Source organism: Schistocerca americana, unplaced genomic scaffold, assembly GCF_021461395.2.
Source record: "Schistocerca americana isolate TAMUIC-IGC-003095 unplaced genomic scaffold, iqSchAmer2.1 HiC_scaffold_906, whole genome shotgun sequence".
Classification (NCBI taxonomy): Eukaryota; Metazoa; Arthropoda; class Insecta; order Orthoptera; family Acrididae; genus Schistocerca; species Schistocerca americana.
Window position 1 is genome coordinate 16,744 of NW_025726682.1, and position 13,524 is coordinate 30,267.

General features: G+C 55.5%; 3 protein-coding genes across 3 annotated transcripts; all 3 read left to right on the forward strand.

The window, feature by feature from the left end:
* The first annotated feature begins 1,835 nt into the window (after positions 1–1,835).
* LOC124592111 (prestalk protein-like) lies at positions 1,836–3,007 on the forward strand. The gene is made up of 2 exons (XM_047131801.1): positions 1,836–1,890; positions 2,055–3,007. Exons 1-2 carry the CDS (start codon positions 1,836–1,838, stop codon positions 3,005–3,007), a joined length of 1,008 nt encoding a protein of 335 aa, XP_046987757.1.
* Positions 3,008–4,935: 1,928 nt separating this feature from the next.
* Positions 4,936–9,423, forward strand: LOC124592112. The gene is made up of 5 exons (XM_047131802.1): positions 4,936–5,032; positions 5,371–6,187; positions 6,985–7,333; positions 8,082–8,341; positions 8,568–9,423. The coding sequence occupies exons 1-5, from the start codon at positions 4,936–4,938 to the stop codon at positions 9,421–9,423; spliced, it is 2,379 nt and encodes a 792-aa protein (XP_046987758.1).
* Positions 9,424–11,601: 2,178 nt separating this feature from the next.
* LOC124592113 (prestalk protein-like) lies at positions 11,602–12,773 on the forward strand. Its single transcript, XM_047131803.1, has 2 exons — positions 11,602–11,656; positions 11,821–12,773. The coding sequence occupies exons 1-2, from the start codon at positions 11,602–11,604 to the stop codon at positions 12,771–12,773; spliced, it is 1,008 nt and encodes a 335-aa protein (XP_046987759.1).
* Positions 12,774–13,524: the final 751 nt, after the last annotated feature.

A 13,524-nucleotide genomic window follows, 5' to 3' on the forward strand; every position in this document is an offset into this window, starting at 1 on the left:
AGGACAGCACAGCTTGCGATGACAGCACAACTTGCGAGGACAGCACGGCTTGCGAGGACAGCTCAACTTGAGAGGACAGCTCAACTTGAGAGGACAGCTCAGCTTTGGAGGACAGCTCAACATAAGAGGGCAGCTCAACTTGAGAGGACAGCTCAACTTGAGAGGACAGCTCAACTTGAGAGGACAGCTCAACTTGAGAGGACAGCACTACTTGAGAGGAAAGCACAACATGCGAAGACAGCAAAGCTTGCGAAGACAGCACGGCCGGCGAGGACAGCACGGCTTGCGAGGACAGCAAGGCTTGCGATGACAGCACAGCTTGCGAGGACAGTACAGCTTGCGAGGACAGCGCAGCTTGCGAGGACAGCACAGCTTGCGAGGACAGCACAGCTAACGCGGACAGCACAGCTTGCGAGGACAGCACAGCTTGCGAGGACAGCACAGCTTGCGAGGACAGCACAGCTTGCGAGGACGGCACAGCTTGCGAGGACGGCACAGCTTACAAAGACGGCACAGCTTGCGAGCACAGCACAGCTTGCGAGGACAGCACAGCTTGCGAGGACAACACAGGTTGCGGGGACAGCACAGCTTGCGTGGACAGCACAGGTTGCGAGGACAGCACGGCTTGCGAGGACAGCACAGCTTGCGAGGACAGCACAGCTTGCGAGGACAGCATAGCTTGCGAGGACAGGACAGCTTGCGAGGACAGCACAGCTTGTGAGGATGGCACAGCTTGCGAGGATGGCACAGCTTGCAAGGACATCACAGCTTGCGAGGACAGCTCAACTTGAGAGGACAGCTGAAATTGAGAGGACAGCTCAACTTGAGAGGACAGCTCAACTTCAGAGGACAGCAAAACTTGAGAGGACTGCTCAACTTGAGAGGGCTGCTCAGCTTCAGAGGGCAGCTCAACTAGAGAGGGCAGCTCAACTTGAGAGGGCAGCTCAACTTGAGAGGGCAGCTCAACTTGAGAGGGCAGCTCAACTTCAGTGTACAGCTCAACTTGAGAGGAAATCTCAACCTGAGAGGACACCTCAACCTGAGAGGACAGCTCAACTTGAGAGGACAGCACAACTTACAAGGACAGGAAAGCTTGCGAGGACAGCAAAGCTTGTGAGGACAGCAAAGCTTGTGAGGACAGCACGGCTTGCGAGGACAGCAAGGCTTGCGTGGACAGCACGGCTTCCGAGGACAGCACGGCTTGCAAGGACAGCACGGCTTGTGAGGACAGCACACCTGGCGAGGACAGCACGGCTTGCAAGGACAGCACGGCTTGCGAGGACAGCACAGCTTGCGAGGAGAGCACAGCTTGCGAGGACAGCACAGCTTGGGAGGACAGCACAGCTTTCGAGGACAGCACAGCTTGCGATGACAGCACAACTTGCGAGGACAGCACGGCCTTCGAGGACAGCTCAACTTGAGAGGACAGCTCAACTTGAGAGGACAGCTCAACTTGAGAGGACAGCTCAACTTGAGAGGACAGCTCAACTTGACAGGACAGCTTAAATTGAGAGGACAGCTCAACTTGAAAGGGCAGCTCAACTTGAGAGGACAGCTCATCTAGCGAGGACAGCTCATCTGAAGAGGACAGCTCAACATCAGAGGACAGCTAAACTTGAAGGAGAGGTCAACTTGAGAGGACATCTCAACTTGAGAGGACAGTTCAACTTGAGAGGACAGCTTAACTTGAGGGGACAGCTCAACTTGAGAGGACAGCTCAACTAGAGAAGGCAGCTCATCTTAAGAGGACAGCTCAACTTGAGGGGACAGCTCAACTTGGGAGGGCAGCTCAACTTGAGAGGGCAGCTCAACTTGAGAGGGCAGCTCAACTTGAGATGGCAGCTCAACTTGAGAGGGCAGCTCAACTTGAGAGGGCAGCTCAACTTCAGTGTACAGCCCAACTTGAGAGGAAATCTCAACCTGAGAGGACACCTCAACCTGAGAGGACAGCTCAACTTGAGAGGACAGTCCATCTGTTTAGGACAGCTCAACTGTAGAGGACAGCTCAACTTGAGAGGACAGCTCAACTTGAGAGGACAGCACAACTTGCGAAGGCAGCACAACTTGCGAGAACAGCAAAGCTTGTGAGGACAGCAAAGCTTGTGAGGACAGCAAAGCTTGTGAGGACAGCACAGCTTGCGAGGACAGCACAGCTTGCGAGGACAGCACAGCTTGCGAGGACAGCACAGCTTGCGAGGACAGCACAGCTTGCGAGGACAGCACAGCTTGCGAGCTCAGCACAGCTTGCGAGGACAGCACAGCTTGCGAGGACAGCACAGCTTGCGAGGACAGCTTAGCTTGCGAGGACAGCACAGCTTGCGAGGACAGCACAGCTAGCGAGGACAGCACAGCTTGCGAGGACAGCACAGCTTGCGAGGACAGCACAGCTTGCGAGGACAGCACAGCTTGCGAGGACAGCACAGCTTGCGAGGTCAGCACACCTTGCGAGGGCAGCACACCTTGCGAGGGCAGCACAGCTTGCGAGGACAGCACAGCTTGCGAGGAGAGCACAGCTTGCGAGAACAGCTCAGCTTGCGAGGTCAGCACAGCTTGCGAGGACAGCACAGCTTGTGAGGACAGCACAGCTTGCGAGGACGGCACAGCTTGCGAGGACGGCACAGCTTACAAAGACGGCACAGCTTGCGAGGACAGCACAGCTTGCGAGGACAGCACAGCTTGCGAGGACAACACAGGTTGCGGGGACAGCACAGCTTGCGTTGACAGCACAGGTTGCGAGGACAGCACGGCTTGCGAGGACAGCACGGCTTGCGAGGACAGCACAGCTTGCGAGGACAGCACAGCTTGCGAGGACAGCATAGCTTGCGGGGACAGCACAGCTTGCGAGCTCAGCACAGCTTGCGAGGACAGCACAGCTTGCGAGGACAGCACAGCTTGCGAGGACAGCACAGCTTGCGAGGACAGCATAGCTTGCGAGGACAGCACAACTTGCGAGGACAGCACAGCTTGCGAGGACAGCACAGGTTGCGAGGACAGCACAGCTTGCTAGGTCAGCACACCTTGCGAGGGCAGCACACCTTGCGAGGACAGCACAGCTTGCGAGGACAGCACAGCTTGCGAGGAGAGCACAGCTTGCGAGGATAGCTCAGCTTGCGAGGTCAGCACAGCTTGCGAGGACAGCACAGCTTGCGAGGACAGCACAGCTTGCGAGGACGGCACAGCTTGCGAGGACGGCACAGCTTACAAAGACGGCACAGCTTGCGAGGACACACAGCTTGCGAGGACAGCACAGCTTGCGAGGACAACACAGGTTGCGGGGACAGCACAGCTTGCGTGGACAGCACAGGTTGTGAGGACAGCACGGCTTGCGAGAACAGCACGGCTTGCGAGGACAGCACAGCTTGCGAGGACAGCACAGCTTGCGAGGACAGCATAGCTTGCGAGGACAGCACGGCTTGCGAGGACAGCACAGCTTGCGAGGAGGGCTCAGCTTGCGAGGACGGCACAGCTTGCGAGGACAGGAAAGCTTGCGAGGACAGCAAAGCTTGTGAGGACTGCAAAGCTTGTGAGGACAGCACGGCTTGCGAGGACAGCAAGGCTTGCGTGGACAGCACACCTTGCGAAGGCTGCACTCCTTGCAAAGGCTGGACTCCTTGCAAAGGCTGCACACCTTGCGAAGGCTGCACTCCTTGCGAAGGCTGCACTCCTTGCGAAGGCTGCACTCCTTGCAAAGGCTGCACTCCTTGTGAAGGCTGCACGCCTTGCGAAGGCAGCACTCCGAGAAAAGGGTGCACTCCAAGCGAAGGCTGCACTCCGAGCGAAGGTTGCACTCCGAGCAAAGGTTGCACTCCGAGCAAAGGTTGCACTCTGAGCAAGGATTGTACTCCGTGCGAAGGTTGCACTCCGAGCAACGGTTGCACTCCATCCAAAGGCTGCACTCCATGCGAAAACTGCATTTCATTCGAAGGCTGCACCCCGTGCATACGCTGCATCCTGTGCAAAGAATGCACTCTGTGCAAAGGCTGTGCTCCTTACGTTGGCTGCACTTCTTGCGAACGCTGCACTCCGTTCGAAGGCTGCACACAGTGCGATGGTTGCACTTCATGGGAAGGCTGCACTCCATGCGAATGCTGCACTCCATGCGAAGGCTGCACTCCATGCTAAGGCTGCACTCCATGCGAAGGCTGCACTCCATGCGAAGGCTGCACTCCATGCAAAGGCTGCACTCCATGCGCAGGCTACACTCCATGCGAAGGCTACACTCCATGCGAAGGCTACACTCCATGCGAAGGCTACACACCATGCGAAGGCTACACTCCATGCGAAGGCTACACTCCATGCGAAGGCTACACTCCATGCAAAGGCTACACTCCATGCGAAGGCTACACTCCATGCGAAGGCTACACTCCATGCAAAGGCTACACTCCATGCAAAGGCTACACTCCATGCAAAGGCTACACTCCATGCAATGGCTACACTCCATGCAAAGGCTACACTCCATGCAATGGCTACACTCCATGCAAAGGCTACACTCCATGCGAAGGCTACACTCCATGCGAAGGCTGCACTCTGTTCGAGGGCTGCACTCTGTTCGAGGGCTGCACTCTGTGTGAAACCTGCTGCACTGCATGCAAAGACTGAACTCTGTGCGAAGGGTGTACTCCGTGTGGAGGCTACATTTTCTGCGAAATGTGTACTCCTAGTGACGGCTGCACTCCATGCAGAGACTACACTCCATGTGGAGGCTGCACTCCCTGCGGAGGCTGCACTCAATGTGAACGTTGCAGTCATTGAGAAGGCTACAGTCATTGAAAGTCTCACTCTTTGCAAGGGCTGCACTCCTTAAAAATTCTGCACACCTTGCAAAGTCTTTACACACTGTTATTACTGCATAGTCTGATTTCATCACTCCTATTAAGTGAGAAGATCTTTGTGGACGTCATGCAGTGTAAGGACTGCAAACCATGTCCAAGCATCATGACGTGTAGGCAGTACACCTTGTGCGATAACTCTCTTAATGAAATAATCCCAGATTGTGAGGAAGTTAATTTAAGAAAGAGACATGTTGCTACAGGTAGAGGAGCATACATTCTGATATCAGTCGCACTTGTCAGCGCACCTCACAGCTCACCATGAAAGGGAAGCACAGCTACCAGTGGCAACACACATTCGAAAGACAGTACAGATTGTGAGAGACTACACTGATGGGAGATGGCACATACTATTAGGAAGTGACTCTATTGAAGGACAGAACGTGAAGCGTGGACACCACTCCTTTTGAGGGCAGCATCCCTACTGAGGACAGCGCATTATGTGAGGACAGAACATCTTGGGATGGTAGAACCACACAATGTGAGCTCAGCTTGCTCTGCAAGGTGGGCTTGTCATGCATTGTATGTGAGTACAGCACAGCTTGCAAGGATGGCACACCTCGCGAAGACGGCACACCAAGCGAGGACGGCACACCAAGCGAGGACGGCACACCAAGCGAGGACGGCACACCAAGCGAGGACGGCACACCAAGCGAGGACGGCACACCAAGCGAGGACGGCACACCAAGCGAGGACGGCACACCAAGCGAGGACGGCACACCTTGCGAGGACGGCACACCTTGCGAGGACGGCACACCAAGCGAGGACGGCACACCAAGCGAGGACGGCACACCAAGCGAGGACGGCACACCAAGCGAGGACGGCACACCAAGCGAGGACGGCACACCTTGCGCGGACGGCACACCTTGCGCGGACGGCACACCTTGCGCGGACGGCACACCTTGCGCGGACGGCACACCTTGCGCGGACGGCACACCTTGCGCGGACGGCACACCTTGCGCGGACGGCACAGCTTGCGAGGACGGCACACCTTGCGAGGACGGCACACCTTGCGAGGACGGCACACCTTGCGAGGACGGCACACCTTGCGAGGACGGCACACCTTGCGAGGACGGCACACCTTGCGAGGACGGCACACCAAGCGAGGACGGCACACCAAGCGAGGACGGCACACCATTCGAGGACGGCACTCCATTCGAGGACGGCACACCATTCGAGGACGACACACCATTCGAGGACGGCACACCATTCGAGGACGGCACACCATTCGAGGACGGCACACCATTCGAGGATGGCACATCATTCGAAGATGGCACACCATGTGAGGATGGCACACCATGCAGGGACAGCACACCTCACAAGCACTGCACACTTAGTGAAGACTGCACACCTGTGAAGTTAGGATGCCTTGTGAAGACAGCTCGCCCTGCAAAGACACCTTCAGAACACAAGACACCAATAAAATTGCACACCTACTGAGTACATCAAGTGTTAAGAAGATGGCAGATATGCAGGGGACAGCTCACTTTAGGCAGTCCGCACACCTTAAAGGGAGAGCACATGTTGGAATGAGAGGACATTTTATAAGGGAGGCTTACCCCATGAGGAGAGAATGCCTTGTAATGTTAGTACACTGTGTGGGGATAGGACAATATATGAAGATGGCATATTTTGTGAAAAATTATGTGTTCCAATGACTGCATGCCTTCTGATTGCTGCACTCATTATGAGGTTAGCACATGTTGGCAGTACAGCTCACCATGTGGGGGGCAGAATAATTTTCATGGACAGCACAACCAGTGAGGACAGCTCACCTTGCACAGAATGCACACCCCTTGCAAGGACAAAACAGCCCGCAAGGAAAGGACATCTTTCGAGGACAACACACCTTGTGCAGCAGCATACTTTTTGAGGACGGCGTATCTTATGAGAACAGCAAATATTTTCAGGACCGTTAAAGAAGCGAGGACAGAACACCATATTAAGGTACAACATGTTGGGAGGAAAAACACATTTTCTGATAAGTGCATATTGTGCCATGCCATTCCTGCTCACCTTATGATGAGTGCAAAATCTGTGAGGACAGTACAGCTTACATTGACGGCACAGATATTGACACCGGCAATCCTCACAATGACAGAACATGTAGTTAGTGTATCTGACCTTGTGAACACAGCATACTTTTTGATGACAGCACAGCACACATTGCAAGGACAGCACACCTTGTGTGGGAAGCACACCTTGCGGGGACAGCACAATTTGTGGGGACAGCGCAATTTGCGAGGACAGCACAACTTGTGAGGACAGCACAAGTTGACAGTGCTGCACAAGTTGCGAGTACAGCACAACTTGTGAGGACAGCACAAGTTGACAGTACTGCACAAGTTGCGAGTACAGCACAACTTGCGAGGACAGCACAGCTTGAAAGGACAGCACAGCTTGAGAGGACAGCACAGCTTGCGAGGACAGCACAGGTTGCAAGGACAGCACAGCTTGCGAGGACAACAAACTTTTTGATTAACCTAGTGGATGCCATTACTCTAGTACGTTCAGTAACTGTTTCATTTGCAGCAACCTTAATGTATATAGTAACACTTGCATGTACAGATACACTAAAATGAATAGGAAGAACTTCACATTCAGCGGTTTTACCTGATAGAACATGAATAGTGTGTGCTGCAACTCTTGCATGCACAGTATCTCTAATGTACAGAGTAAGTGTTGGGTAAGCAGTCACTTCTCCATGCAAGGTAACTCTTGCAAGTTGAGTAACAGATGCTTTTGCAATCCTCACAATGACAGAACACGTAGTTAGTGTATGTGACCTTGTGAACACAGCATACTTTGAGGACAGCACAGCACACATTGCAAGGACAGCACACCTTGCGAGGGAAGCACACCTTGTGGGGACAGTAAAAGTTGCGAGAACAACACAGCTTGCGAGGACAGCACAGCTTGCGAGGACAGCACAGCTTGCGAGGACAGCACAGCTTGCGAGGACAGCTCAACTTGAGAGGACAGCACAACTTGAGAGGACAGCACAGCTTGCGAGGACAGCACAGCTTGCGAGGACAGCTCAACTTGAGAGGATAGCTCAACTTGAGTGGATAGCTTAACTTGAGAGGATAGCTCAACTTGAGAGGATAGCTCAACTTGAGAGGATAGCTCAACTTGAGAGGATAGCTCAACTTGAGAGGATAGCTCAACTTGAGAGGATAGCTCAACTTGAGAGGACAGCACAACTTGAGAGGACAGCTCAACTTGAGAGGGCAGCTCAACTTGAGATGGCAGCTCAACTTGAGAGGGCAGCTCAACTTGAGAGGGCAGCTCAACTTCAGTGTACAGCCCAACTTGAGAGGAAATCTCAACCTGAGAGGACACCTCAACCTGAGAGGACAGCTCAACTTGAGAGGACAGTCCATCTGTATAGGACAGCTCAACTGTAGAGGACAGCTCAACTTGAGAGGACAGCTCAACTTGAGAGGACAGCACAACTTGCGAAGGCAGCACAACTTGCGAGGACAGCAAAGCTTGCGAGGACAGCAAAGCTTGTGAGGACAGCAAAGCTTGTGAGGACAGCAAAGCTTGTGAGGACAGCACAGCTTGCGAGGACAGCACAGCTTGTGAGGACAGCACAGCTTGCGAGGACAGCACAGTTAGCGAGGACAGCACAGCTTGCGAGGACAGCACAGCTTGCGAGGACAGCACAGCTTGCGGAGACAGCACAGCTTGAGAGGACAGCACAGCTTGCGAGGTCAGCACACCTTGCGAGGGCAGCACACCTTGCGAGGACAGCATAGCTTGCGAGGACAGCACAGCTTGCGAGGAGAGCACAGCTTGTGAGAACAGCTCAGCTTGCGAGGTCAGCACAGCTTGCGAGGACAGCACAGCTTGTGAGGACAGCACAGCTTGCGAGGGCGGCACAGCTTGCGAGGACGGCACAGCTTACAAAGACGGCACAGCTTGCGAGGACAGCACAGCTTGCGAGGACAGCACAGCTTGCGAGGACAACACAGGTTGTGGGGACAGCACAGCTTGCGTGGACAGCACAGGTTGCGAGGACAGCACGGCTTGCAAGGACAGCACGGCTTGCGAGGACAGCACAGCTTGCGAGGACAGCACAGCTTGCGAGGACAGCACAGCTTGCGAGCTCAGCACAGCTTGCGAGGACAGCACAGCTTGCGAGGACAGCACAGCTTGCGAGGACAGCACAGCTTGCGAGGACAGCACAGCTTGCGAGGACAGGACAACTTGCGAGGACAGCACAGCTTGCGAGGACAGCACAGCTTGCGAGGACAGCACAGCTTGCGAGGTCAGCACACCTTGCGAGGGCAGCACACCTTGCCAGGACAGCACAGCTTGCGAGGACAGCACAGCTTGCGAGGAGAGCACAGCTTGCGAGGACAGCTCAGCTTGCGAGGTCAGCACAGCATGCGAGGACAGCACAGCTTGCGAGGACAGCACAGCTTGCGAGGACGGCACAGCTTGCGAGGACGGCACAGCTTACAAAGACGGCACAGCTTGCGAGGACAGCACAGCTTGCGAGGACAGCACAGCTTGCGAGGACAACACAGGTTGCGGGGACAGCACAGCTTGCGTGGACAGCACAGGTTGCGAGGACAGCATTACTTGAGAGGACAGCTCAACTTGAGAGGACAGCTCAACTTTGGAGGACAGCTCAACATAAGAGGGCAGCTCAACTTGAGAGGGCAGCTCAACTTGAGAGGGCAGCTCAACTTGAGAGGGCAGCTCAACTTGTGAGGACAGCTGAACTTGAGAGGGCAGCACAACTTGCGAGGACTGCACAACTTGCAAGAACAGCAAAGGTCGCGAGGACAGCAAAGCTTGCGAGGACAGCAAAGCTTGCGAGGACAGCAAAAGTCGCAAGGACAGCACGGCTCGCGAGGACAGCACAGCTTGCGAGGAGAGCACAGCTTGCGAGGACAGCACAAATTGGGAGGACAGCACAGCTTTCGAGGACAGCACAGCTTGCGATGACAGCACAACTTGCGAGGACAGCACGGCTTGCGAGGACAGCTCAACTTGAGAGGACAGCTCAACTTGAGAGGACAGCTCAGCTTTGGAGGACAGCTCAACATAAGAGGGCAGCTCAACTTGAGAGGACAGCTCAACTTGAGAGGACAGCTCAACTTGAGAGGACAGCTCAACTTGAGAGGACAGCACTACTTGAGAGGAAAGCACAACATGCGAAGACAGCAAAGCTTGCGAAGACAGCACGGCCGGCGAGGACAGCACGGCTTGCGAGGACAGCAAGGCTTGCGATGACAGCACAGCTTGCGAGGACAGTACAGCTTGCGAGGACAGCGCAGCTTGCGAGGACAGCACAGCTTGCGAGGACAGCACAGCTAACGCGGACAGCACAGCTTGCGAGGACAGCACAGCTTGCGAGGACAGCACAGCTTGCGAGGACAGCACAGCTTGCGAGGACGGCACAGCTTGCGAGGACGGCACAGCTTACAAAGACGGCACAGCTTGCGAGCACAGCACAGCTTGCGAGGACAGCACAGCTTGCGAGGACAACACAGGTTGCGGGGACAGCACAGCTTGCGTGGACAGCACAGGTTGCGAGGACAGCACGGCTTGCGAGGACAGCACAGCTTGCGAGGACAGCACAGCTTGCGAGGACAGCATAGCTTGCGAGGACAGGACAGCTTGCGAGGACAGCACAGCTTGTGAGGATGGCACAGCTTGCGAGGATGGCACAGCTTGCAAGGACATCACAGCTTGCGAGGACAGCTCAACTTGAGAGGACAGCTGAAATTGAGAGGACAGCTCAACTTGAGAGGACAGCTCAACTTCAGAGGACAGCAAAACTTGAGAGGACTGCTCAACTTGAGAGGGCTGCTCAGCTTCAGAGGGCAGCTCAACTAGAGAGGGCAGCTCAACTTGAGAGGGCAGCTCAACTTGAGAGGGCAGCTCAACTTGAGAGGGCAGCTCAACTTCAGTGTACAGCTCAACTTGAGAGGAAATCTCAACCTGAGAGGACACCTCAACCTGAGAGGACAGCTCAACTTGAGAGGACAGCACAACTTACAAGGACAGGAAAGCTTGCGAGGACAGCAAAGCTTGTGAGGACAGCAAAGCTTGTGAGGACAGCACGGCTTGCGAGGACAGCAAGGCTTGCGTGGACAGCACGGCTTCCGAGGACAGCACGGCTTGCAAGGACAGCACGGCTTGTGAGGACAGCACACCTGGCGAGGACAGCACGGCTTGCAAGGACAGCACGGCTTGCGAGGACAGCACAGCTTGCGAGGAGAGCACAGCTTGCGAGGACAGCACAGCTTGGGAGGACAGCACAGCTTTCGAGGACAGCACAGCTTGCGATGACAGCACAACTTGCGAGGACAGCACGGCCTTCGAGGACAGCTCAACTTGAGAGGACAGCTCAACTTGAGAGGACAGCTCAACTTGAGAGGACAGCTCAACTTGAGAGGACAGCTCAACTTGACAGGACAGCTTAAATTGAGAGGACAGCTCAACTTGAAAGGGCAGCTCAACTTGAGAGGACAGCTCATCTAGCGAGGACAGCTCATCTGAAGAGGACAGCTCAACATCAGAGGACAGCTAAACTTGAAGGAGAGGTCAACTTGAGAGGACATCTCAACTTGAGAGGACAGTTCAACTTGAGAGGACAGCTTAACTTGAGGGGACAGCTCAACTTGAGAGGACAGCTCAACTAGAGAAGGCAGCTCATCTTAAGAGGACAGCTCAACTTGAGGGGACAGCTCAACTTGGGAGGGCAGCTCAACTTGAGAGGGCAGCTCAACTTGAGAGGGCAGCTCAACTTGAGATGGCAGCTCAACTTGAGAGGGCAGCTCAACTTGAGAGGGCAGCTCAACTTCAGTGTACAGCCCAACTTGAGAGGAAATCTCAACCTGAGAGGACACCTCAACCTGAGAGGACAGCTCAACTTGAGAGGACAGTCCATCTGTTTAGGACAGCTCAACTGTAGAGGACAGCTCAACTTGAGAGGACAGCTCAACTTGAGAGGACAGCACAACTTGCGAAGGCAGCACAACTTGCGAGAACAGCAAAGCTTGTGAGGACAGCAAAGCTTGTGAGGACAGCAAAGCTTGTGAGGACAGCACAGCTTGCGAGGACAGCACAGCTTGCGAGGACAGCACAGCTTGCGAGGACAGCACAGCTTGCGAGGACAGCACAGCTTGCGAGGACAGCACAGCTTGCGAGCTCAGCACAGCTTGCGAGGACAGCACAGCTTGCGAGGACAGCACAGCTTGCGAGGACAGCTTAGCTTGCGAGGACAGCACAGCTTGCGAGGACAGCACAGCTAGCGAGGACAGCACAGCTTGCGAGGACAGCACAGCTTGCGAGGACAGCACAGCTTGCGAGGACAGCACAGCTTGCGAGGACAGCACAGCTTGCGAGGTCAGCACACCTTGCGAGGGCAGCACACCTTGCGAGGGCAGCACAGCTTGCGAGGACAGCACAGCTTGCGAGGAGAGCACAGCTTGCGAGAACAGCTCAGCTTGCGAGGTCAGCACAGCTTGCGAGGACAGCACAGCTTGTGAGGACAGCACAGCTTGCGAGGACGGCACAGCTTGCGAGGACGGCACAGCTTACAAAGACGGCACAGCTTGCGAGGACAGCACAGCTTGCGAGGACAGCACAGCTTGCGAGGACAACACAGGTTGCGGGGACAGCACAGCTTGCGTTGACAGCACAGGTTGCGAGGACAGCACGGCTTGCGAGGACAGCACGGCTTGCGAGGACAGCACAGCTTGCGAGGACAGCACAGCTTGCGAGGACAGCATAGCTTGCGGGGACAGCACAGCTTGCGAGCTCAGCACAGCTTGCGAGGACAGCACAGCTTGCGAGGACAGCACAGCTTGCGAGGACAGCACAGCTTGCGAGGACAGCATAGCTTGCGAGGACAGCACAACTTGCGAGGACAGCACAGCTTGCGAGGACAGCACAGGTTGCGAGGACAGCACAGCTTGCTAGGTCAGCACACCTTGCGAGGGCAGCACACCTTGCGAGGACAGCACAGCTTGCGAGGACAGCACAGCTTGCGAGGAGAGCACAGCTTGCGAGGATAGCTCAGCTTGCGAGGTCAGCACAGCTTGCGAGGACAGCACAGCTTGCGAGGACAGCACAGCTTGCGAGGACGGCACAGCTTGCGAGGACGGCACAGCTTACAAAGACGGCACAGCTTGCGAGGACACACAGCTTGCGAGGACAGCACAGCTTGCGAGGACAACACAGGTTGCGGGGACAGCACAGCTTGCGTGGACAGCACAGGTTGTGAGGACAGCACGGCTTGCGAGAACAGCACGGCTTGCGAGGACAGCACAGCTTGCGAGGACAGCACAGCTTGCGAGGACAGCATAGCTTGCGAGGACAGCACGGCTTGCGAGGACAGCACAGCTTGCGAGGAGGGCTCAGCTTGCGAGGACGGCACAGCTTGCGAGGACAGGAAAGCTTGCGAGGACAGCAAAGCTTGTGAGGACTGCAAAGCTTGTGAGGACAGCACGGCTTGCGAGGACAGCAAGGCTTGCGTGGACAGCACACCTTGCGAAGGCTGCACTCCTTGCAAAGGCTGGACTCCTTGCAAAGGCTGCACACCTTGCGAAGGCTGCACTCCTTGCGAAGGCTGCACTCCTTGCGAAGGCTGCACTCCTTGCAAAGGCTGCACTCCTTGTGAAGGCTGCACGCCTTGCGAAGGCAGCACTCCGAGAAAAGGGTGCACTCCAAG